Here is a 23533-nt window from a genome sequence, read left to right as displayed (position 1 = left end):
TTAAAAGTAAAAAATAACTTTAAATAAAACTACTGCCTTTTATACTTTTCATAAAAAAGACTAAAATAAAGCGCTTCCAATATATAACATGCCATTTATAACTTTTGTTAATCAATATAAGGGTCTACACTTTATAAAAGCAACTGTTGATATGAATTGCCAAATTCACCTTGTTATAATTGGGGAAATCATTTGTATGCTTTTATTATAGTTAGATTTTATAATTCTCATAATGAAAACAACACGCTTTTTTGTTTTAATCTAATATATTGTCATGTCCATAACATAGTAAGGTCATTACCAGAACATATAAAACACTATTTTCCAAAGGTAATGACCTAAAGAAGTCTAGGTCATTACCTAAGCCACAAACAAGATCGCGATAAATTATTTACTTGTTTACGAATGGTTGTCTTCTCCAACCACACATTCAGAAGAACACCAATCATTCAGCCTAAACCACCATGCCGCTGATCACCGCGATATAGCCAAACACATATGCGGGGAATTCCTCCTTAACAAATACGTAATAATGTTATTTTGGTTGAGATTTTTAAGAACAAAAACCTAAAAAACAAAAATTTAAAAATTCAAAATGCTACAAAACGAATTGATGAACGAAATTAAAGATCGAACTTCACAGTGAAACATTAAACGAATTAGTGAATAATAGTGACAAATTTGCATGAAATTTTTTATCTTGGAGAAGAAAATGAAGATCAATTTTTGTTTTTAATTTTTTAATTTTGATTTTTTAATAGAGGAATGGAAGATGCTTGTTCTTTTTTCCGCACTACCTACCTGGCCAGGCTACCTACCTACCTACTGATAACTTCCTGCTAACAGTCGTCACTTTTCTGTGATTTCACCTCAAACATTCTGATTGTTCTTTGTCCCATTTCCGATTTCACCATACTTTCTCTCAAATTCCCGAAATTCAATTATTTGTTCTTGATTTAATTTCCAGGTAACTGTTTAATCTTAAACCCTTTATGTTAGGATCAAATTTCGATTATTTTTACAGTTTTAATATTATTATATGCTATAATCTGATTTCAGTTGTCAAATTGAACTGGGTGTTGTTACTATATACCAGATTTGGATGTTTATTTCATAAATTGAAAATTGTATGTTGTTTTCTTAACGCTAAGCATAGTATTAGAAAGTTATGTGCTTGATTATTAATTTTGGTGAGGAAATGTAGATGCAAATTGATTATCTATGTTAAATGTTAGGGTTTCTTAATTTTTCTGTTTTTTTTGTTGGATTTTGTGTAAAATGTGATACAGTAAAAACAACTCTTGCAAAAATCAGCTAGGTATGTAATGATAATGTCTTATTGTAAATAGAGTGTTAGGGTTCGCATTGAAGTCGAGTAGTTGAAACACACAACTTTTTAATACTACAGTGTTAAAGACAATGGAAATAACTAAGGAGTATTGAACAATATTGGAGTAATATTAGTAAAACATTGATTACGCTCAATTTTCTTCTTGTGAACCAAAATAAGTGAAGTATAGTGTAACTTTAGTTATAAAAATTTATGTTTGTTAGGAAGATTCATTTTTTGTATAATTGTATTTGTAGTTTTTTTTGGTGTGTTTTTGTTGATTAGGGTTGGTTTGTGAGATGGAAGCTGTGATGGGAGCTAATAATGTTATTTTTATCACTAGTAATCTGTATGATAAAGCTTTGAGTTAGTTCCCTAAGAGAAGGGTTTGCACAGAGAAGCACCCTGGTTTTAGAGGAAGGGAAAACTATTTTCTAGTAAGCAGAAGATATGACCTGCCCTTAACTAGTTTTATGGCTTCCTTAACTGCAAAAGCCAAATGTCTCAAGATTATCAATTTCTTTGAAAGATATTAGAGCTGGCAACCACTAGGGAATGAAAAGGGTTTGAAAGAAATGAGAGCTTCCATAACCACTAATAGCTGGCAACCTGTCTGTGGCTGGTACTGAGGGAAAACTTCCTTCATTCCTTCCTTCTTAATAGTCCCTTCTTTATCTAATTTCAATTAAAATAGAAGCACCTTGGGGGTCTGGGCTGTGTGGAATTAGAAAAACATCCTTCTGACGACTGATATTGGTTGGAGTGGTTAATATATTAGAGAGATTCATGCAGAATTTCCTCTTATTTGGGGTTATAGAGGAGAAAAGGGATCTTTTTTGCCTTTGTTTCCTATCCAAACATATCAAAGCTCATCTACAAGGCATTTTCTTTGTTTTTCCATTGATTAATTTTGTTGGTGTGCAATGGGACTAGAGTGGGTATTGGAATTATTTGTTATGAGAAGCCCATCATCGATTCATTTTTTTCCATGTATTTAACATTAATCAACTTTACAAATACATCTATTTCACACTTAATGGTTTCAAAGGCGCATAGCTTGTTCTGGCAATTTGGCAACATTGAGACAAAATCCTCGAGATAGAGAGGGGTCCATCAGAGAATTTTGATTGAAAGTTCTTCAGCTCACTTGTTCTGTTATTCTTTTTATAAAGCTGTTCAATTTGGAAGAACAAAGGTCCATATGAAGTAAGGGATTTAGAGTTGATAGCAGTTTAAAGTTTATCCTTGTCTCCAAATGTGTGTATTATGTGCTACTAAAAGGCAGATATGAATCCTCATCTCTTTTTACTATATGATGTTGCTGATCCTTATGGTGTATGCCTTTTGTGTTAGAGAAAACCTGGAGGTGCTTTACATCTTTGATGGGCTGGTATTTGGGTTAGTAAAAATATGATGTTTCTGGTGATACTATGGGTTGTTATGGTAAGAGCAAAATGAACGTGTCTTTGTAATAGAAATAAAGTGGGTGAATTGTGGGATTGTATGGTGTTTGCAACCTCTATTTGTTGGGTGTAATTTTTCTTCATTGCTTTCTGATGTACACAGTGTGCCATGGTTTCTTGCTATTCTTTTTCTGTTTTATAAAGGCATGTTTTCCTGTGGCTGCATATTACATAGTTTCTTAATTTTTCTATTTGGACCGTCAATTTTGAAGGAGGAAGAAGTGCTTTGTCACTACTCTCACTAGTGCTTTGTGAGGATCAATGCTCGTAGCTTTCAGGACCAAGCGATTACGCATTCATTTTTTATTGCTGTTTTCTACGATATTGAGTTCTTTGAGCAGTGGGCATGCTGGGATAAGTAGCGCCTACATACGATCAGAATGGCCTTCTGTTGACATCCCTCTTAATAATGAAGTTTTTGCAGTTCCAGAGGGTTTCAATATTCCTCAGCAGGTTTGTAGCTTGTTCATTAACATTCAAATATTTAATAAATTATACAACGCGTATGCTTGAGCTGCATAATATATATGTACCCTTTGAAATCTAACATGAATCATTATTTAAGATGATTTATGTGGTACATTTATCTTCAATACTACAGTAAATAGAAATATTGAATATGGTAGAGAAGCTGGCATTGCGTGCATCTTCAAATTGTCCTCAAGTGTATTATATTCTCGATTTTGGTGCTAAAATGTAAAAGGACTGTGAAAGAATCCTTCTGTAACCATTCTGAAAGGGCCTATCCATCCTCACTTCCGTTATGTACTTTCTCTCACTGAAAGAGGAACAAGGATAAACAAGTGATCATCAGTTTTGTGCTGATTAGTATACTTATAATATTTTTGCTAGTAGTGTTTGACATGCAATCACATTCCTTAATTTTCAAATTAAAGTGAAACTTCTTGCTAATATCTATTTTCAAAAATTCTATGACAAACAGGTTCATATAACCCAAGGAGATTATGATGGGAAGGCTGTCATAATTTCATGGGTTACACTTGATGAACCAGGCCCTCGTAAACTACAATATGGAAAATCCAAGGAGTACAACTTTAGTGTTGAAAGCACTGTGACCAACTACACTTTCTATAAATATAATTCTGGTTTCATTCATTATTGTCTTCTTGATGGTCTTGAGGTATGTACTTTTATTGGTGAATGGCTATTTGATATGCGTATGATATAATGATTCAGATAACACCTTTAAATTAATATATTTAGACATTGTGTCATACTGCTATGGCATCTCAAAATCAAGTCGAACACTTTAATTTACTGTATTTATTAAAATTCAAGCCTTCCTCAATTTCTCTTACAAGTGCATCATAGGAGTAGCTATGTTTGTCAAACTACATTTGTAAGATTTTTGACATTTTTTATGTTTTGGGTGATAAGTGAACTTTGTCTCTAGACACCTTTGATAATCTCTATACATTAGAAAAGAATGAAGTAAAAGCTCCCCAACTCAATAATTTCTGTAGTTGTCTAGTTTTCTCTCCACTCTCATCAGAAATAGTTGCACTTTAAAAAATTATAGTATATTTGCACTTTAAAAAATTATAGTATATTATAGACATTAGATATGTGTAGATACTCTTAGAATTCTAGATCATGTTAATTACTTTTGATGGTATATTAATTTTGTTTCAGTCGGTATTCAATGTTTTGCCAGCTACTATCTTTCTCATCTCATTACAGATGATAAAACTACATCATACTTAATTAATCTGGATAATTCTGATGTTGAAGTAATTTAATTAATCAAATATTAATATGCTTTCATCTAATATTCTTTTTTATCCTTTTAAGATCTTACAATCTTACTTCTTTTCATACCCTTACATTACAGTATAGTACAAAATACTATTACAAGATTGGATCAAGTGACTTGTCTCGAGAATTTTGGTTTCAAACACCTCCGAGGATCCATCCTGATTCTCCCTATACTTTTGGAATCATCGGTAAGTATTGTAATGAAAGTCGTAGGATGAATATTTTATCCTTAGGCAGAGGCTGATTAGTCAGAATCTACTGTGAACTTATACATAGGAAGCTTCATCTGCGGCTGTTCAGTTTACTCGAGTTTTAGGGGGCCTTTTTTGTTCTTTATTTGTTTATTTTTTTTTTATTTTATCTTATTCCTTACTATTCCCTTATGAAAGTAGCATCTAAAAATTTAGTTTAATAATGCATGGTTAGGTTTTGTTGGCAGTTGTCATGCTTTCAGATCCAAATATTGCAATTGTGGTTGTTTCAGATCCATACATCTTTCAGCTTTGAACATGTTGTGTTAGTATATGAGATCATGTATCTGCTCTATATGAGCACTATGAGGTTGAGAAATATTATACAAGTCAATAAGTCATGCAATATTGATTGAGTGCAGAGGCTATTTTCTTGCTGAGTATCAATAGTGTGGTTATTAATTAGTGTTGTGAATGTATGATGTTTCCAACACATGTGATGGGTTGTTCATCCACAACTGAAAATAAAGTATGTAGCATAGAGCCTAATAGACATCTTGGTGAAAGTAAATATAAGTCTATTGAGTATTCTAAGGTATCTTACATTCTTACGTGATGGATATGCTAGATTTATGGCCGATTCAAGCACGTTTGGAAGTTTGGAACAGTATAACATTGGTTTCAATTGCATGCATTTTCTCACACATTTCCATTACCAGAAACTCAGCGTAGTATTCCTGACAATACTGAGTGTTAGAGGTAGACTGGCAATTAGAACCTTTGATATTAATTGGTGACATAAATTCACCTTTTTGTGTATCTGTGGTTGCGATAGCTGATGTATTATGCAACATCCATTCCGTCTTGGTGCTTTTTTTCTTTTCCTGTTGATGCACATCTTTCTGAGCACTCTATAGCTGGATAATTGAGCAATTCATACCTACTCATTTTCCTGTATTAGGTGACTTAGGTCAAACATACAATTCTCTTTCTACTCTCCAGCATTACAAGCAAACTGGGGCACAAACTGTACTATTCGTGGGTGATCTTTCTTATGCGGATCAATATAAGTACAATGATATTGGGGTTAGGTGGGATTCTTGGGGCCGCTTCATTGAGCCAATTGCCGCATACGAATCATGGATTTGGACGGCTGGCAATCATGAGATAGAGTATATGCCAGATTTGGTAAGATTATGGTTGCAGATGCCTCAACATTTTATCAGGTGTTTAATTTATTCTATTTTATTTTTGTGTTGGGGAGGGGGGTATGCAAGAGATAATATATTTCGCTTCTGAAATTATAGAACATAGTTTTTTAAATATACCAAAGAAGACTATGGAGCCAAGGGGAGGGACCACTTTCCTAGAAGAGTTAATAGAATATTTCTATCAGTTGCCCATCTCCAACATCCCATATCTGGGATTTGTCAATTTGTATGAATGCCTTTGGTGCTTAAATGAGTGATATACAATCTGTCAACTGGAGTGTGTCTTACATTATAAAATGGTGTTGATGTAGAATTGGCGTTGTAGCTGCACATATTTTGTGGTTGTGTCCTTTTTTAGTGTCTTTTGAGGTTGGTTGATAATCTTGGTACTGCTGTATACTTCCTCCAATTTCTTTAATTTGCACCATTTGGTTTGGACACAAGATTTAGGATATGGAGTAAAGTGTCTTGTTATCCTTGTACTTTTCAAGAGGTAGATGCTAGCTGATATTATGCTTCCGTTTTGTGTTGCTTTATAAGATTTAACTGCCATATTTCTCTAATTTATATTATGCTATATTTTTTCAGGGGGAACTAACTATGTTCAAAAATTACCTACATAGATATCCTACTCCTTATGTTGCCTCCAAAAGCAGTAGCCCTCTCTGGTATTCTGTTCGTCGTGCATCTTCTCATATTATTGTACTATCCAGTTATTCTCCATTTGGTGATTTCTTCTTCCTTGTATTCTTTTCATGCAGATCTGTTTACTATGAATTGTTTTGATCTGATTCTTGCATTTGATTATATAGTGGTATTCTGTTATCCACGAAAAATTCATATATTGCTGTCAAGATTGTGTTGAGCTAGCATAGGGCTCCCCCCCCCCTTCCCTTCCCAAAAGAAAAAAAAAATAAAAACTTGAAAAAAGTGAAAATGCAAAGATGAATAGAACATTAGGTGGTTTGTTTCTGTAGCCTTTGATCTAGGTCTTTAGATTACTCTTGAAGCATTAAAGCTTGGTAATGGGTTGGAGTCAGTGTTAATGTTTTCATTCTATATTAGAAATAATAGGTCAAATTTTAATCAATATATAAATATTATGTTAAGTGATACAATTTTCTAGTGATGAAATATCATATATGTTCCATGTTTTAAACCCAGCCATGTGATTCTGATGATTATATTTATAATATTGTTTTATCTTTTGTTTTCATATAACTTCAATGCTTTGTTCGTTTAATTACTTTTTAAACTTCTCATGGAAAGAATAAATTATTGTAAAGGTGTACCTGTTTTTTCTGGCCGGAAAATAGGTATTGCAACATTTTGTAGAGCTATATTCCTACTAGGTTTACTGTTTCAATTTTCTGTTCATTAAATACTTCGATGTACTATTCCCTGGGTGATGCTTGGATTTTGCCAGACTCCAAACTCTGCACATGCTGATGACTTTATCTTCATCTTGAACAGTTAAATATACTCCACAATGGATGTGGCTCAGAGAAGAACTCCGAAGGGTGAATAGAGAAAAAACACCTTGGCTTATTGTTCTAATGCATGCCCCTCTTTACAGCAGTAATGTAGCCCATTATATGGAGGGTGAAAGTATGCGTTCTGTGTTTGAGAGCTGGTTTGTTCTGTACAGAGTTGATTTTGTCTTTGCTGGCCATGTCCATGCTTATGAAAGATCAGTATGTATATTCTTTTCCTTTATTCCTGGGATTTCATACATGTTCTACTTGCTTATATTGTTCTATGTTAAGATTGAACTTCAAACATTCCTTGCTATGTAAAGAATATAAAGCATACAATTCTTTGATTATAAGCATACAGATCTGAGATACCTATAAATTATAGCCATAATAAAACTTGGGAATGGGGTGGTCAAACATCTGATCAGACTTCATGCTCTGACGTTCGAATATGGTTTGAAGTTGCTATGGAATAAACGGAAACTGTTGAAGTTGGGAGGTTCATACAGCTAAACTTACATGGCTTGACTTTAGGCATTGGAAACTTTTGTTTTGGGTTTAGGATTGAAGTGGGATAGGATAGATCTGATAAAATTTATCATTTACAGTCTGTTAATGAAAGACGTTTGGTTTGCTGGCTACGCACCTGCCTTTTTTCAACTTCCCATGGCCCATGGTTCAATCCCATGAGAGCCACTACTGTGCTTGCTGTCCAGTGCCCAGTAGGCATTTGCCTGGAATTTGTTGATGGGTCAGCATGGGGCAGGGGTGAGGGGAACCCTGTATGTGGGTCAGTCAATTATTGGCCAGGGCTTGCTTATTTTGGACATGCTGAACATTATTAACTCCACTGGGAGCTTTCCCATTTAATTGTCACAATCAGTTAGAATCTATTTCCTCGAGGTAAAATGAGAAACTCTGTGGGACACTGTTGTAGGGCGGAAATAATAAGACCACAAGTGACAACTCTGTGAGGCTTCCCAAAATTGCTGACAACTACTTGGGGAATCAGGGAAAACTGTTATGCAGTCTGCACCTTGTTTCTGTCAATCTGTCTGATAAGCATGGTTTGTAATCTTTATAGGCTAATTGATGGTGTTAAAAATAAACTAAGGTAGTAACCGAACCATATTTAATCTTTTCTTTATTAGTCTAATATGATTTGGCTATGTAAATCAGAGATCAAGCGAGGCTCTGGTAAGAGGCTTGAAGAGTGGCAAGTGATGGGATTGCGAGGGGCAGGGGAAGACCTAAGAAAACTTGGAAGAGGGTGATTGAGAGTGATATGAGTGCTTTGGGGATTGAGAAAAACATGGTGTTGGGTGGAGTGGAGGGAGAAAATGCATGCGAGGATGTATCGTGATTTTATATACTGTATATACTTTGTTTATTTTATTTTAATATTTACTGAACTCATGTTTTTGCAAACTCTACTTATCTCCCCTGCTAAGGTTTTCTCAAACCTTTTTGTGTGTTTTGCCCACAAGTTTTTCCTCTCTTTACTATCCCCTTGCCACTCTTTTTGAACTCTCTTAAAAATTATATATTTCTCTTGTTTGGTTCTCAAACCTTTGTGTTTTGCTCACAAGTTTTTCCTCTCTATTTTAGCCCTGGGTTGAGGACTTGGGGGTTGAGTAAAAGCCTGGATGCCTAATACACAAGCTTTTTCTTTTTTTGTTGATTTCAGTATCGAATGTCTAACATACACTACAATGTAACAAATGGTGATCCGTATCCTGTACCTGATAAAGCAGCTCCAGTTTACATAACCGTTGGAGACGGTGGAAATCGAGAAGGTCTAGCTGCCAAGTAAGTATGATGAATTGTGCTTGACATTCCTTTGATTAATGATTTCTGCTTTTCACAATGGTGGACTGGTGGTTGATTCTGGGGACTCTTTTGTAGTTCATGTTAGGAAGTTCTGTTACTCAAAATAATCCTGTACTGAACAGGTTTTGCTTTTATTTTACAAAAAAAATCTGGAAAATGGCAAATCACCGTAGCCCTGAACGACCCCCTCTGACTATTCAGGGAAAAAAAAAAAACAATTGTGTATGCTGGTTCCATTATTTCTTAATGCAAACTGACTGAGCTTCCCACCATTTTTTTTTTTTTTTTTTTTAAGAAAAGATAATAAGTCAGGACATATAGAATGACACTAGTGACACTAGTCCTGATCATGGTTAATGCAAACTGACTGAGCTTGCCACCATTTTTTGTTTTTTTAAGAAAAGATAATAAGTCAGAACATATAGAATGACACTAGTCCTGATCATGGTTATTTTTGCATCTTGGATATCTTCTCTTATGATCATTCTGTGTATCTGAGGGTTATTCAACTTACAGGTTCTGGGATCCACAACCTGACTATTCTGCGTTTCGAGAAGCCAGTTATGGGCATTCCACACTGGAAATACAAAACAGAACCCATGCAATTTACCATTGGAATCGCAATGATGACGGGAAAAGTATACCAACAGATTTTGCGGTATTCCACAATCAATACTGGTATGTGTTGCTGCTCTCCTCTAGTCTTCTCATTCTGTAGTCTTCTCTAATACCTTCAGAAAAGGGTGAGTGTGTCTGTTTGTGTAGGTAGTTAACAAAGAGATAAGAGAGGATGAAAACTCTTGCTTTTAATCTGTTTATAATTTGATAAAATCTGGTGTGTTTCTATTTGCTGCTTAGGCTGCATGCATGTGCATGGGTTGGGTACCCAGTATGTAATCGAATTAAGATTGGGTACTTGATACCTGAATTCAGCAAATAACTACCTACATTTGACACTCGCACGTCAGGAATCCATACCCAAATTAATCAAAAATTGAAATAATTTGTGAAAATTGACCATGATCGGTTTAAAATTAATGTATGAAACAAATCAGGAATTTTCAATGCAATCATTTTACAATATTGGGAGTTAGTTAACTAAAAAATGTATTTTGGAGGGAAATGTCTAGTGGACTCTTGCTTACATCTCCAATGCAGTCATTAAAAAAGTCTTGATGTAGTTAGGAGGGAATTTTGGGAGGGATACATTATCTTTTCTAATGAACATAAATACAAAATTTTCTTATTTTGGAGCCTTATAGTAAGGAAATAACTAAAAAGAAAATTACAAAAATATGTTGAGTTTTGCATTATGATGATTTCATAGCTTGTAGCATTTTTCATGTGAAGTTCTGATTGTACTTTTTATATCGAATTAGGTTTATTACACGAATCATTGGACTTGGTACTCCGTCCGAAATCAATAGTCGATTCTGATGTGCACAATACTATTAGAGTAGTAACATTTCACAAGGTAGCAAATAAGTTGGATTTTATATTTTAGTATGGTTGTAGCTTGTAGACTTGTAGTGAGATAATGAGGTATTTTACCTGCTCCCCTTACATGTGATGGTCTAATCTTTAAAAAGATACTTGTTTATCGTATTCTAGGGCTAGCAACCTGCGTCGCAGGAGACGAGGAGGCTGAGATAGGGATGTATCAATTTTGGTACTGATGTCAACTGTCACAGTCCTGTTAAACTCAAACATTGAGGGATGCACATGAGTATATAGAAGCAGTTTCCATTTTTTGAGGAGAGCAGCAGTATTTATATGCTTCAGGAACTCCCACATCTTACCTAAATTGGACCTGGACGGACGGCTGGCTGATCTAGGGTTTCGTGTAATTTGCAACCTGGGTTGTAAAGCTAGTCAAGTAAAATGATATGATCTGTATGCCCTTATTATTTTAGTAATTTAATTCTTTGTTTGTGTGTAGCTTGAAGTACTCTCAATTTTTTATTAAAAAAATTATGAATATAGACATTGTAATGTAACTATTTCAACAATATATAATGGTAAAAAATAAAGTCAAAAAAAAAAGTATGGAGTATCTATCTCTAGCTAATACGTAGTATATAAAGTGAAATGGGGGGTTTTGGGTGATAAATTTTACTTTATTAAAATAACTCTTTTCATCCTTTAAAAAAAACTACTATTCATAAAAAATAAAAAAAATAAAAAAAAAAAACTCTACCATTCATCTAAAAAAATATACTTGTATTTTAGGAAAGTCATATCCTATTATTTAGCCTACGAAGTATTTTTTTTTTATTTTTAATACCTAATAATTATTGACTTTTTAATAAAAATTTTGAAACCCACTAATTTTGTTTTCTTTTTGAGGAATGAAACCCACTATTTTTTTTATATTTTTTTGAATAAGGAGGATAATATTTTGGAAAAAAAGAAATAAATCGAGCCTGATAGATTTCTTATGTTGCATCTTTTATCTTGCGTATATAATGCGCCATATTGAAAAGGGAAACATTATAAGTTAGGGAAACATTAATGTAGAAGTCGTTGCATTCATGGGTTTTATCTTCACTGCTAATTACAGTTGCACATTTTGGAGATGGGCACAAGTAGTTATAATCCTTATGGCAGTCATGGACACGAGATTCAAGCAAATTAAGAGTCGGGTAAAGCTTGAAACATAAAGTGCAGTTTCATATATCGCCGGAATTGTCAATTTCGACGCTCTTTAATTTGCGGCAACACGTGCACACCAAGGGATGCAGAGTGAAACATGAAATCAATCAGACTTAGACAAGGAATAATAAATAAGCTACTGAATAAATAGAGCAAACTTAGACAAGGAATACGAAATATGACAGGAAAGAAAAACCTCCCAACTCCACCCTTTTCCCTCCTACTCTTAGCGCAAATGTATATCTATCTAAAGTAGTATGGAGTCAAGAATTGACGTACTCTACAACAGCATTCTACCTTGAGAAACAGCATGTTAAGGGAAAAAAAATGACTATTGGGACATTTAATGTTCTCATTTTTATAATTTTTAAATTTACTCAGCTCATTCACTTAACATAGACATCAAAACAGCAGGAAATGGATCAAATGAAATGTAATTCTTAAGACACATAGTCTGCTATTTACACTCACAGTATATCTAGATTACGATCAATGAAATGTAATTTGATTTTAGTGTTTTTGGATGCTTAATTATTGGTACTTTTGTTAAACAGAAACGGGTGAGGAGGCTACTAAAGTTGTTGTACCGGAATTGGTTTTGAAAAAGCAGAAGAAGAAGAAGAAGAAGAAGAGAGTTCAAGGAGTAGCTGGATGTTCAGAAGAAGAAGAGAGTTCAAGACAGGAAGCTGATCTTCAAGAGGGGCGAGCAGTACATTAAGGAATACAAAAACTAGGTCTGTGTTTGATTTGACTTGTTTATTGTGAACTTACTCTTTAACTATGATGTATTTTGCGGTATGTATAATTCATTTAGTAATTTCTGATAATAAATTCAATCATGTACTGTATATATGTTTCTATTTGTGACTTGATGAATTGTTTAGTTGCTAAAATTGAGTGTGATCGATGAACAGACATTTCCTTGGTTCTGGCTAGCTTATTTTGTGCTGTGGAGCTCAGCATATGTCAACTTTCAATGGCTCATCAACTTATGTGGTTTCACTTGGTCAGCACTCCTCAACTATTAGCTTCATTCATGTCATTTCCCTCCGCGGCTTATCTTATCTTATCTATCTTAGGCTAGAGTAGTAATCAACTTAACATGATTATATACATTTTCAGGTGGCCGTATCCTTTTCTAAAGCTGTCAACACCCCTGGCTCCTCTCTGGTAAGCTCTCATAATCATTGCCTTGCAGCTTGTAAAATCTTTTTTATAAAACCATGGTTTTATGTATCTGGCAGGTTTTGTTACATGTAAGATTTTACTGCAGATAAATGTAATGTTCATGGCTGTAGATTCTGATAATGAAACACGTGGTTGCAGGTTCAAAGGCTTTGGAACAGATTTGTGGTCAGTGTGATCAGATTTGCCCAATGTGTGGAGAAGGTGTTGAATCGACAATGCACAAATTGCACATGTTGCTGATGTGCCCATCTGTGATCTCGATGTGGAATCACTCAGTATTGAGGCTTGATACGAGTTTAGGTGGGGGAAGGGACTTTAATAGCTGGTGTTCTGATATTAAGGAAAGGAAATTTTTTTTTTTTTTTTTTTTTTTTTTTGAGGGAAGTATGAAGGAAAGGATTAAGGACAAAAAATAGTTTAATGGTTTTCGTGTTTAGTTAGAGGAGTACCCCTATGATTTACATGGAATTATTTGTAATGACCTTGATTTTTGGCCGACTAATAAAATCATCAAAATTGTTTCTATTTATCCTATGTTTCTGTCTAAATTGAGGTGGGAATACCAAAAAAAAAAAAAATGAAATATTTGCAACGTGTCGAGCTAGAGTGCACTGCAAATAATTGGACTATTTGCAACGCCCCCAACTATGCATGCTGCAAATAATTGGACTATTTACAACGCACCTAGCTTGGACATGCTGCAAATAGTCCAATTATTCCATTTTTTGCAGCGTTTTATGCACACTGCAAATAATATCCAGTAATTGCATCACTCACATATGCCGCGTATGAAAATGCTGCGGGGGGGGGGGGGGAGGGGGTTTGGGCGTGCTGCAAATAACGTTTTTTTCCACTAGTGAGTCACAGGAAAAATTCAACCATTTTATCATAGAGGCACTGGTATAATAACAATTGATATAATTTCAATTCCTAGTATTCTTCTCTCCTATATGGTTTATGCCCAAGTTTTAGCTTTATTTTTTAAAAAATGTATTTAGATTGAACTAATAAATGTTTTACATATTTGAAAATTATTGTACTTATTTTTATTTTTTTGAAGAAAAAATTATTGTATTTATAATGTTTTATCTATTAGATGGACAATTTTAACCTTTTACTAAGCTTTCGACCTAAGACTCCACACGACCACATTTATCTTCCAAATTTTGTGTAATGCAATTTTGAAAGCCATAAATAAACTTGAAACACAAGCAAAACAAAATTGTACTTTTCACCTCTTTGACTTTGTATAATCTCAAAGCTTTACTTTTTCCTCCAATGGTGATGTTCACAAAGAGTGCAAATTTTATTTTATTTTTATTTTTTTTGGAGGGAGAGGGGACTTTAACAATTGACTTAATTGTTGAATAATCTTGATTGGCTGATAAACTTATTTCACTTCTGGAAGTAACATACAAGCAGATACAAATTATGATTACAATAAAATATACTTTCGGAGTTACAATTACATATTATTGGCGGCTACTCAGTTGTCACAAATTTTCTTCCCCTCCTAAATACATGTAATTAGATTTGTCAAAATATCAAATTTTTATTATTTTTTTTACTCAAACTATATTGAATGTATACATAGTCAAAGATTTGCATTAGAAATCATGAAAGTCAAAAGTGTAACTATAGAAAAGAGACGAGGGGGGTTGGGGAAGGGGATGATGATTTGGGGGAAAGCAGGAGGGCCGATGACAAGGGTGGGGGGAGGGCCGACAAAAGGGGGCCGAACCTAGGCGCCGGCGGGGTGGTGGGGAAGGGGTGACTATTTTTTAATGCACGACTTAAAAAGCACATTGTATGACTTATGCATTATGCCATTATGTAATATTATGTACTTCATATGAACGAATTTTATACATGATGTAGAAATCAGATCACCTTAGCAGAAAAATAATTGAACAAAAACTCTAAAAATCCTATGTACATACTCTAGTCATTACATCTATAGTAGTAAATATCATTTACCATGCAGAATGACCTGAATCATGCAGAAGTCTTTAATCACTTGAGCCTTTCCCTTGGTCTGACCATAACATATATTCCATGGAAGTTGAACTGAGTTGCACTTTTTTGTTGAGTCATATGCTCAAACAAGGGAGGAAAGTTGAGGAAACATTTTGACATTCATGTACCTTTCGAGCACTCCTTTCACAGCATCGTGATTTTCCTACTTAAACATCCCTCATTATTGGCTGAGGAGTCCACTTCAGATGCAAGGCTAGCCTTCCGGATGTTGTTCCGTCTAGATCAAAGATGTCGTAGAGATCCCCTTCCAGCAGTACTCTAGTAAGTGTCATGATGCATCTTCCCATATAATTCTGCAATATTAGATTGAGATAAATTATTTGAATTTTCCAGAGAGTGATCTGACTATTTAACATCATATTAAACAACAATTTGACATCAACATTGGATAGGTGAAAGAAATTTTTTGGTGTTGTACAATACAGAAGAAGTATACACTTTAACCGATGCAAACTAGAAATATCCTCTTTGCAACTGTGTGGTAATGTTGAAAAAACCTCTTGTAATTATACAAAGGATATGTATTAAAATATCTGACCCCCCCCCCCCCCTGAGCGGCATCAATATAATTACTTATATCTAAAATTCATGATCTCAAGTTAGTTTGTGAACTATAAAACTCTTTTAATACCAAAAATAATAAATACTCCGTAATTTGGAAACAGTGTGAATAAGGTACTTGAGACTTCATAGAAACTGGGCAACAAAGCATTGCATTGATGTCCTGGTAATAAATGTAATTAACTATTTGTGGACAAGTAGAAGAAATGTCAAATTCAGGCTAATGAGCTTACCTTTCCGATTGTGTCATGATCATACACCTCAAAAATAAGCAATTCGTGCAAAGCATCCTCCACAACAAAGTCAAAGGTTTGGTTCCAAACTGGATTTAGAGTTTCGTTTAGAACCTGCAATTGAATAGAGGAATTGGTTAAGCATGCAACAATTTCTGAAGACCAATCCAACTGCAAACCATAGATTAAGGCAGTAAGGCACAGTAATGCAAACACTAATCAATAATGAATACATACTCTAGTTTTCATTTTTGTTCCTGCCTTCTTCAGTGACACAGTCACATAAGGGTCAGACTTTCCAGTCAGATCCATAACTGGCAAATTTTCTGCAGATACCACTGTTACAGAAAGCACCCCTCGAAGGATGACCTCATGCTTCTTTTCACTGGTTTTTCTTTCGATATCACTGGCATCATCCTCAGTTGTGTCTTTCAAGACTCTTTCCACATCCGTCAGTGGCACAATAGAGGAAAAAGGATTTAGAATCTGATTTTCAGTGCCAAATGGACAATATAAGAGCTCCAGATGAACCTGCATTCCGAAAGGAGCCAAGTGAAAATTAAGTCTCCTCTTTCTCAAGCTTCTCTCTTATTAGCCTCACCACGAGGTTTATAAAAGAAGGCAAGAAGCTAAGAATTGAGAGGAATGAACCAAAAATATGAAACATTTGTATTCAAATCTGGTATACTATCACCAATATACTTCTAACAGATGATTTCATTATCTCTACTCTTAAGTAGTTCAATCATTCTCATTCATTATACTTTGATATCCTGCTACCCTATTTCAAAAAAATCAAAGTATCAGATAAGAAATTGAAACTAAATTTCACTGACTTGCACCTCCATAGTAGATACTAGATAATATATGAGCAGGATAAATATATAGTGTCATCACAACATGAAATTCACAATAAACCAATAATATAAAAATATAATAAAAATCAAAAACTATATTCCAAAATAAATAAATTCACAAGCTATTGGGTTGCTACTTGGCAGGATTGTTCACTTTCGGATATCCGATCCAAAAATTCGGATATCAGAAATTTTCGGATCAGAGAAATTGCGATCCGAATCCGATCCGAACTTTTCGGATCGGATATCCGGATTTTTGGATCGGATAATTGGGTTTTCTGATCGGATCAACGGATTTTTGGATCGGGTAGTTAAAATTTTCGGACAAAATCCGATCCATATCCGATCTTAAAGTCCAAAATTTTTTTCGGATATCCGATCCGAAATATCCGAAACCTTAAAATCGGATTGAATATCCGAAATTTCGGATCGGATATTTTTGAACACCCCGCCTGAACACAATGTCAAAAATAAGGAAACTAAAATCATTGTGAAGAGGCAATTTGATACAACATTGAAAAATTAGCAAATGCTCTCTATTTGTTTTCATTTCATATACAAAAACCTAAATAGAAAGGAAATCAGTAAAGATTTGTGAGACAGGTTCCTTACCTGACCTCTATTTTTTCTATCCCTCTGAACCTTTAGGTCCTTGACAAGATTTAACCATTCAATTTTCACTTTACCAGGCTCAAGCACATTAATTGGTATTTGTGCACAACCAATAAGTTGAGGAGGCTGAAGACCTTCATCATCATAGACTCTAACAGTCAAATGTTGCGTGGCAGGATCCTCAACTACGAAGTCAAAACTCTCATTCCATATTGGATTCAGTTGATTGCTCTGAAGAAATGCTACAACGTCATCTAAGATAAAATAAAACATTTGAAACTAGAGTAGAGAATAGAACACAAACTTACAATAGTTTTACTCTTTTTGGTTCTGTTACGTAATGGGCGTATGAATAAGGAAGCAAAAGGATCAGACTTCCCAATGAGATCTTTATTTGATAGCTCTTTAGCTTGCACCAGTTTCACCTCTAAAATTCCATGAGGCTTCAATTCCAAGTCACTGCACCAGAAAAGGTTCACACACAAAACTATCATCAAACCACTACTATTATATTATCTGTTATATTTTTGCCTCTTCAACACAGCTTTCAATAAAGTACATTCCCCTCCAAAGATTCAATGTATGTTTGAAAAAAAATAAACATTCCAAAGCTTTTTTTATCGGTCATCATCTCTATATGATTACATTTTTTAGCTGTCCATAGCCAATTTTATATGCAGAGCCTTAGTTAAGGTCTCTTGAACTTTACTATTGACACTAGATAAAAGATTGATGGGTTCATTTGGACAATTTTACGGACATCATCTCTATTCTCTAACCTATTTATTTTTAAGAAAAAGGAAATGAGGATGAAGCCTTCAAAAGAGAACATTGAGAGGAAACAACACTTGCCTGTAATCTCCAGGTATAATTGGTATTATCTTACGAACTGGCCACGTTATAGAGTCTTCTATAGCATCTCTTATCATTTCCTGCAAATTTATGCCAGATTTTCAGGTTTTACAGCCCAGTAGCTTAGAAGTAAATGTATAAGGCTTTGCATACATAATACATCCTATACAATAATGTAAATCAATCAAAATTAAGAAATGTAAATCAAATTAAGAAAATTTTAGGGAACAGAAAAACAATGAGTTTAAAACTGTTTTCAACAGGGAAAGAATTATGATCAGCCTAATGAGTTTTTATTTTTTTTTGTTTTTGTTTTTTTTACCTTCTAATCATAAGGATTGAACAGATTATCTTACTGAAATTTCCAGACATAGTTAAAGGTGCATGCAGGATATGTGATTGTAGTCAAGCTCTAATGAAAACAAACTCTAAGCCAATATCATTGTCCCACAAAAAAGAAAGGAAAATGAGAAGTACTTTTTATTTTTAAAAAAGCTACGAAGTAGTTAAACTGTTCATGTCCTAATACTAAATATCAAAAGCCATTATTACAGTGCTGCTTGTGTGCTTTTAGGTTTGAGTGTTTGACTGTCTGATCCCCGTAAGAGGCATGGGATAATGAAATGGTAAAGTTAGGATTATAGCGACAGGATAGGATTTAAACACAACAATGGAAATAGCAAGAATATGCGCAAGCGTAGCCCTCGCAATTGGAATGATCTGGGAAGGCTGTTCTATACAAAAGCTTATACCCATTAAAATAGAAAAATGATTCCAAGGACCCCTAGCAGCCCTAGGGAAAACATCTGTGTGAAATATAGTTGTCATTATATAAAAAAGACTACTAATGGCAAGTTAAAGAAGTGGTAAACAAAAACGTAGCTAATGTAGGTTGACTCGAACACACAAAAAAGGGTAGTTATAAAAGTGACAAACAAAAAGGTAACAACTGTACTTTGCTATTGGTACTAATACTAAGGAGTACTAAACAGTAAACATGTAGGGCAAAAAAAATCTCTCTTTCTCTCATTGCTCCCCTATTGTATCAAGTTATAATGCAGGTAGTGCATTACACAATTTATGAAGACAGGATTCCAAGAAACTGTAACCCTAAACCCTAAGCCGTATGTACCCCACACTACCTCACAGTTCAATAAAATTGCTGATGAATTGACAGCAATTTTCTCTTCATTTTGCTCTACCAAGGAATAGGCTTCCAATAAATACACTTTAAACACACCAAAAACCATAATAATGCATGACTAAACGATTCAGTTGAGAAAAAACCATAAAAAAGAACATTCAAGCTACCCAATTTTTAAAAGATAGCAGGATCTATTCAACAGATCTGCAACAAACCTACAAGAAGCATAATTTACAGAAAAATAATTTCTTACATCAATGGAATCAGAAAGTCCTGGAACCATGGACATGTCACCACCAATAACTTTGAGTTTAAAATCCAAGTCTTTCTGCGTTGAATTAAACAGATGGATCAATTGACAGACAATCAACGAAACTAATAAAGTGCACAACTTTGAGTTTTGATTCAACTTTTTTGATATGCTAATTTCTATTTCTCATTTGTAAATTTTCTGATAAAGATGCCAATATGTCATCTCCCATTTTATAATGGAAGGCATATAAGGATAAAGGTCCTTGCAGAAAAGACAAAATAATGAAGATAATATAAATCCAGAACAAAACCTCTACCTTCTCTCTTAGTGAATAAGATACAGCGCCAAAACAAGGAAACTCGTTCAAAAGAGGCTTGAAAATTATCCTGAAGAGCCCAGTAAAACCTATATTTTTAATCTAAATATGCACATCAAGAATAATAACATCAATTAGCAAGTGAGAAACCATATCAAAACAATTAAGAATCCAAATTATGAAGATCTGAATTATTTAGAAAAAAGATATACAGAAAATGAACCTGTGAAAATAAGATAAGGTCACAATGACTGGATCAAAACTTTTTAAATCGTGCTATCCTGACTCTTCTTTGATATAAATTTGGGAAGGAGAGACAATTGAGGATGTAGGCTCATACATGAGCACTTAAGTGTATAAAAAATTTGCGCTCGTACAGTTATATAGTGTACTTCAGTAAATAATGCATCATAATTTCATCCTAAAGGCTACTCCTACTGCAAAGAACTGAAGAGGTTACAAATGTACCTGTATAGGCAGAGCAATACCAACATGAGTTTTCACATCAAGCACAATGTTTGGATTACCATCCCACTGCATCTCTATTTCCATGACTATCTCCCCAGGTTCACTATCAAGAATGCAAATTCCTGAAAACCCATATCATCACGCATTGAAAAAAAAAACCAGCAGTAAATTCTTAACTATAAGAGTAGTAACATGTCATATTACATCGGCACATCATTAAACTAGTAAGAGTAGTTACAAACTGTATCAGATAATGACACTAAAAAAAGGCATGGCCACATAGATACTTCCAAAAAAAAAATCTGAAGTTTCAATCATTAAACCGAACTCACACACCTACCCTTAAGTATAGGCAAAACTGTGCAACAGAGCTTGATTTACTGATTAGTGCTTAGGCCCTCTAATTAAGAGTGCTGCCAAGACATCACCATTCAACACTCAACCAAGAATAACATTGATCATGATCAGGACCACAATTAGGGCCATGAGAAGCTAAACAACATCTATTTTAATGGACATGATAATAATCAAAGAAGCATATAATGATTCATGAATAATATCTCGAATGTCAAAATACTGTTGATTTGTTTTAATCTTTTCAATATCAAGAGCTTCCAGCATTGAAGAGCTTACAGGCTATTGCTAATCATCATTCTAATAGCTGACATAACCTCTGGTGGGTAGACCACTAGAGAGTAATATAATGATCATTTAAAGAAGAAACAAATCACATTTATCCTTAAATGAAGTTGAAAATGGTTCAATTTCAGCTAATTGCTAAATTTCTAAAGTGTCAAATCAACTACTTCTCAATAAACACCACATCAAGTGATAGAAAATAAAACTATCTCACTAAATGAACGTGTGCAATATAAACGAAAATCGATTACATTCTCCAATTTACGCCACAAAAACTTCAATCAAGAGCTAAAATATTTTGTATACCAATTTCGATTCAACACCCGATGTTTCACAAACTCACAATCAGCACACTGACCTGTAAACTGAGGGGCCACAGTTCCAAGAGTCAGCTTTTTAAATGTCAAGGAGGCTAATATGACAGGTCTATATTGCTCAAGAATCGGTTCCATGGTGCTCCTAATCAGCTCTGATGCTGCCTAATTAAACAGCCAAAACTGACACAATTATTTCCAAATCAATCACAATACATAGTTATGAGTATTTTATGACCAATTTCAATGATTGCAAGATGAAATTACTTACTTGATTAATATAAGGCCATAGTTTCTCTAGCTGAGTGTTAAGCCATTTTAGCTGCAATTTAACAAAACCCAATATTATTTCATTTGTTACCATTATATCATGTTCAAAAACCCCAAACAAGAAGATTGCAACAATCTAAACTACCTTTTCCATTTGAGGAAAGATAACCCATGGCGGGTATTGCTCAGGTGTGAATATCTTCCTAGCATCCTCCACTGTCATCCTAGAGAAAGCAGCCACTGTTGCAGCCTTAGGCAACAAAAATCAGAATTTTAATGCCCAACAACATAAACCCATTAAACAGCAACAACAAAAATTTGATCTTTGGCAACAATAACACATTAAAAATCGAATTTGATTGCATTAAGATAGGTAGGAGAGAGAAAGAGACCAAATCGGTGCGGCGTTTGGCGCGTATGTTCTCATAGTAAACCATAGCCATGATCAATCCAATACCAGAAGCAACACCAAGAACAATTCCTAAAACAAAACCCATTTTTAGAATTTTAGCTGAAATCAAATGGGTTTTGATCAGTTTGGTGAAATATGTTGAGAATTTGATGGGGTTTAATTTTGATGTCTTCGTTCATTGAGACATTTTATCGAACAGGTGGTGAGCATTTAGGAGATAGAAAAGGGGAGAATCCAAAAGAAGGTGTGAAGAAGCGAGAATGTACGAACGTGATTATGTGAATTAATTTAGGATTATAAAATAAAATTTGTTGATTATTATAAAAAAAAATTCTGCTTTTGGGTTTGTGTTGTTAGTTAATTTTGAGGGTGTATTCCAGTTTTAGAAAAGGTAGTTTTTATTGTTGGAGAAGTTACTCCATTGCAACCACTTTTTGATTTGCTTGATTCTTTAACTTTCCCTTTTATACCAAACAAGGTGTTTGTTTGTTTGTTGTCTATGAGATTAGTTTTCACAATTCATTGCTTTGAAAACATTAGTTGGTTCTTGGCTGTACGGAGTATAAATGTAGAATGTGCCAATGACTCATTGAAATAATGTAGTATGTACTCGTACGGTCATATCTCTTTATAAAGGAATTCTTCTGTCCTTTGAGTATGAGATCAAAAATATTATAATTGAAAGTGATAATCTTTTACTAATTAACTCGGTTAAAGGCATCTGGTCCACACCATGGCAAATTGATCATATTGTTAAAGACAATTGTTCTCTTCTTGGAAAATTCGATAATTGGAGTATTCGTCATATCTTTTGGGAGGCAAATCAAGTAGCAGACTAAATAACAAATGTTGGTCACTTAGTTAGTGATAGTATTTTTTTATTTTTTTTTTGACAAAATAGTGATAGTATGGATATTGTGCCTTGTAACTATTCTTCTCTATTTTCCATTGTTTCTTCTGACGCATTAGGAATACCCCTCATGAGGAGGATTTCCTAATTTTTAGTTTTTTCTTACCATTGTAAAAAAAAAAAAAAAAAAAAAAAAGTACTCGTACGGTCTCATAAATGCTAAGTTGACGAATTTTATAGTAAGCGTAAATATCTAAATCAATCAAAGTCTTGTTTCTTAAGTTGTGAGAAAAAATACATTCTTACGGACTATTACAAAATTATTATGTTACTCGTCTGTCTTAATTATAACATTAGACAAATTATATGTAATCCAGACTAGTCTTTTGGTTACTCAAGAAATATTATAAATTAAATAGCAGGAAAGTAATGTATTTTTTCATATTAATGACAAATAACTTAGGGTGAGGAAGGGTGAATTTTGAAACATACTTGTATAAAAAAAATTAGTTACGTACTACATAAAAACTTTACTCCGTATTAATTAGAAAATACGGAGTAAAATCTTTCAAATTTAAAAATCAGTGTATTGTGCAAAT

The 23533-nt window shown here is 34.0% G+C and overlaps 2 protein-coding genes and 1 long non-coding RNA gene across 5 annotated transcripts; 2 read left to right on the top strand and 1 right to left on the bottom strand.

Annotated features, from left to right (window-relative positions):
* Window positions 1-654: 654 nt before the first annotated feature.
* Window positions 655-11438, top strand: LOC110705406 (bifunctional purple acid phosphatase 26-like). Of its 2 annotated transcripts, none has more exons than XM_021883263.1 (10): window positions 655-967; window positions 3006-3246; window positions 3737-3934; window positions 4646-4757; window positions 5722-5948; window positions 6560-6698; window positions 7445-7665; window positions 9134-9255; window positions 9793-9954; window positions 10656-10858. In XM_021883263.1, the coding sequence occupies exons 2-10, from the start codon at window positions 3055-3057 to the stop codon at window positions 10711-10713; spliced, it is 1431 nt and encodes a 476-aa protein (XP_021738955.1). In that variant the 5' UTR covers window positions 655-967; window positions 3006-3054; the 3' UTR covers window positions 10714-10858. The 2 variants fall into 2 exon arrangements, with proteins under 2 accessions (XP_021738955.1, XP_021738964.1); XM_021883272.1 differs by lacking the exon at window positions 10656-10858 and adding an exon at window positions 10888-11438 and having other exon boundaries at window positions 660-967.
* Window positions 11439-11634: 196 nt separating this feature from the next.
* On the top strand, window positions 11635-13094 carry LOC110705417. The gene is made up of 3 exons (XR_002508072.1): window positions 11635-12662; window positions 12843-12934; window positions 13051-13094. It is a non-coding gene; the product is annotated as an uncharacterized LOC110705417 (long non-coding RNA).
* A 1836-nt stretch (window positions 13095-14930) lies between these two features.
* LOC110705391 (synaptotagmin-5-like) lies at window positions 14931-22552 on the bottom strand. 2 transcript variants are annotated; one of them, XM_021883243.1, is made up of 13 exons: window positions 22065-22552; window positions 21818-21922; window positions 21674-21724; window positions 21447-21567; window positions 20450-20571; window positions 19982-20083; window positions 19666-19740; window positions 18269-18348; window positions 17725-17875; window positions 17417-17647; window positions 16185-16478; window positions 15948-16061; window positions 14931-15446 (listed from the first exon to the last, which is right to left on the bottom strand). In XM_021883243.1, exons 1-13 carry the CDS (start codon window positions 22167-22169, stop codon window positions 15300-15302), a joined length of 1698 nt encoding a protein of 565 aa, XP_021738935.1. In that variant the 5' UTR covers window positions 22170-22552; the 3' UTR covers window positions 14931-15299. The 2 variants fall into 2 exon arrangements, with proteins under 2 accessions (XP_021738935.1, XP_021738943.1); XM_021883251.1 differs by having other exon boundaries at window positions 21818-21912; window positions 22065-22190.
* Window positions 22553-23533: the final 981 nt, after the last annotated feature.

Source organism: Chenopodium quinoa, unplaced genomic scaffold, assembly GCF_001683475.1.
Source record: "Chenopodium quinoa cultivar QQ74 unplaced genomic scaffold, ASM168347v1, whole genome shotgun sequence".
NCBI lineage: Eukaryota > Viridiplantae > Streptophyta > Magnoliopsida > Caryophyllales > Amaranthaceae > Chenopodium > Chenopodium quinoa.
Note: the sequence above shows the minus strand (reverse complement) of the source record. Positions and strands in the feature narration are given on the sequence as shown.